Consider the following 1,238-nt stretch of genomic DNA (forward strand, 5'->3'; position numbering starts at 1 on the left):
AACACCACAAAATAAAGACAAACAGTTCTTCTCATTGTAAAACACTTCTTTTTAGTCCTTATGTTCTTCTGCAATTGACAGTGTTAAAAGTAAATCTGTTCTGGCATAGTGTTGCAAAAAGTCAGCATTAGCATCAGTAGGAGTACAAGTATAATATAGTAGTTTCAGGGCTATTTCCAGAATCTATAAATTCTCAATGCTATTGCCAGGCAAGTAAACACTGAGGCTGCAAGATGATGAATTGTCTCAAATCTGTTAGATTACTTCAGTGTTTTTAAGGAAGCGATTTCAGTGTCAATTTTATGACTGGTTTCTGAAATAACACTTTTGGTTTGGGCATCCTTTTTGGTAAATTCTGTGATTGTTTCCATAAGTTTCTTTTCTTGATCTGTAAACATATCTGTTACTCTGCTCCTTTCTAGGTAGATATTCAATTTATTATCTGCTCTAATTTGACTGGTTTCATGCATCGGTTGCTGCTTAACTTGGTCAAATTCAATTTTCATTTTCTTGTTCTCTGCTCTCAGATTTACAAATTCACTTTTCTCTAGGATGACCACTTCTTTTCTGATGGAGTCCAAATGAACCATTAGTTGCTGTACTGTTATTTCCTGTTGAGCTTGAGTGACCATCTCCTTAAGATAGTATCCAGGCTGACATTTGAAAAAGTGGATCAAGCTGATACAATAGATTCTGCTTGGGTTTTGTCAAATCCATGAGTTTCCAAGTCCTGAACCAATGCATGGTTATCAAAAGTTAATTTCCTTTGCTCTAAAGGAGTTATGTCACTTGCCTCATATCATATCCTTCCTTGGTTACAGTGGTTAAGAAGTCTCTGCAGGGCCGGTGAGAAACATCCATGGGGAAAGAAACCTGGTGGCCGCTACTGCCTTCAAAGCAGAAGAGCCACCAACTGTATGGGGATTTGACACAAACCAACTAGATCTTACCCCCGATTCAAAGTTCCAGATATTTATGGTGTTTAAGTAAACTGACCAAACAAGTCAAATTATCTGGTATGCTACAGAAAATATAGATTTTGCACCAAATAAACATATTTTCCTCTGATATTATACAAAATTTGAAGTTTTAAAACACAGGCAATATCACCCTTTACCCTTTGGCCTGATTTGCCTTAGTCCTAACCAGATCCACTTCATTCATATCTCTAATTGAATTCTGAACTCTTTTTCAGCTTTTTTAACAGTTGCTGTAAGGGATAATACTGACATTCATAC

At 36.3% G+C, this 1,238-nt stretch overlaps 1 protein-coding gene across 1 annotated transcript; it reads right to left on the reverse strand.

Annotated features, from left to right (window-relative positions):
- Nucleotides 1-260: 260 nt before the first annotated feature.
- Nucleotides 261-744, reverse strand: LOC119516182 (coiled-coil domain-containing protein 90B, mitochondrial-like). The gene is made up of 2 exons (XM_037812429.1): nt 716-744; nt 261-612 (listed from the first exon to the last, which is right to left on the reverse strand). Exons 1-2 carry the CDS (start codon nt 742-744, stop codon nt 261-263), a joined length of 381 nt encoding a protein of 126 aa, XP_037668357.1.
- Between the last annotated feature and the right edge of the window lie 494 nt (nt 745-1,238).

The sequence above is a fragment of the Choloepus didactylus genome, chromosome 2, assembly GCF_015220235.1.
Source record: "Choloepus didactylus isolate mChoDid1 chromosome 2, mChoDid1.pri, whole genome shotgun sequence".
NCBI classification, from domain to species: domain Eukaryota; kingdom Metazoa; phylum Chordata; class Mammalia; order Pilosa; family Megalonychidae; genus Choloepus; species Choloepus didactylus.

Bases quoted from the DNA above. Each gene is read 5' to 3' on its own strand.
- LOC119516182 (XM_037812429.1), bottom strand. From the start codon at position 744: ATGCATTGGTTCAGGACTTGGAAACTCAT. The intron at 613-715 runs GGATTTGACAAA...TCAAGCTCAACA, and splicing joins TTCAGGACTTGGAAACTCAT to GGAAATAACAGTACAGCAAC.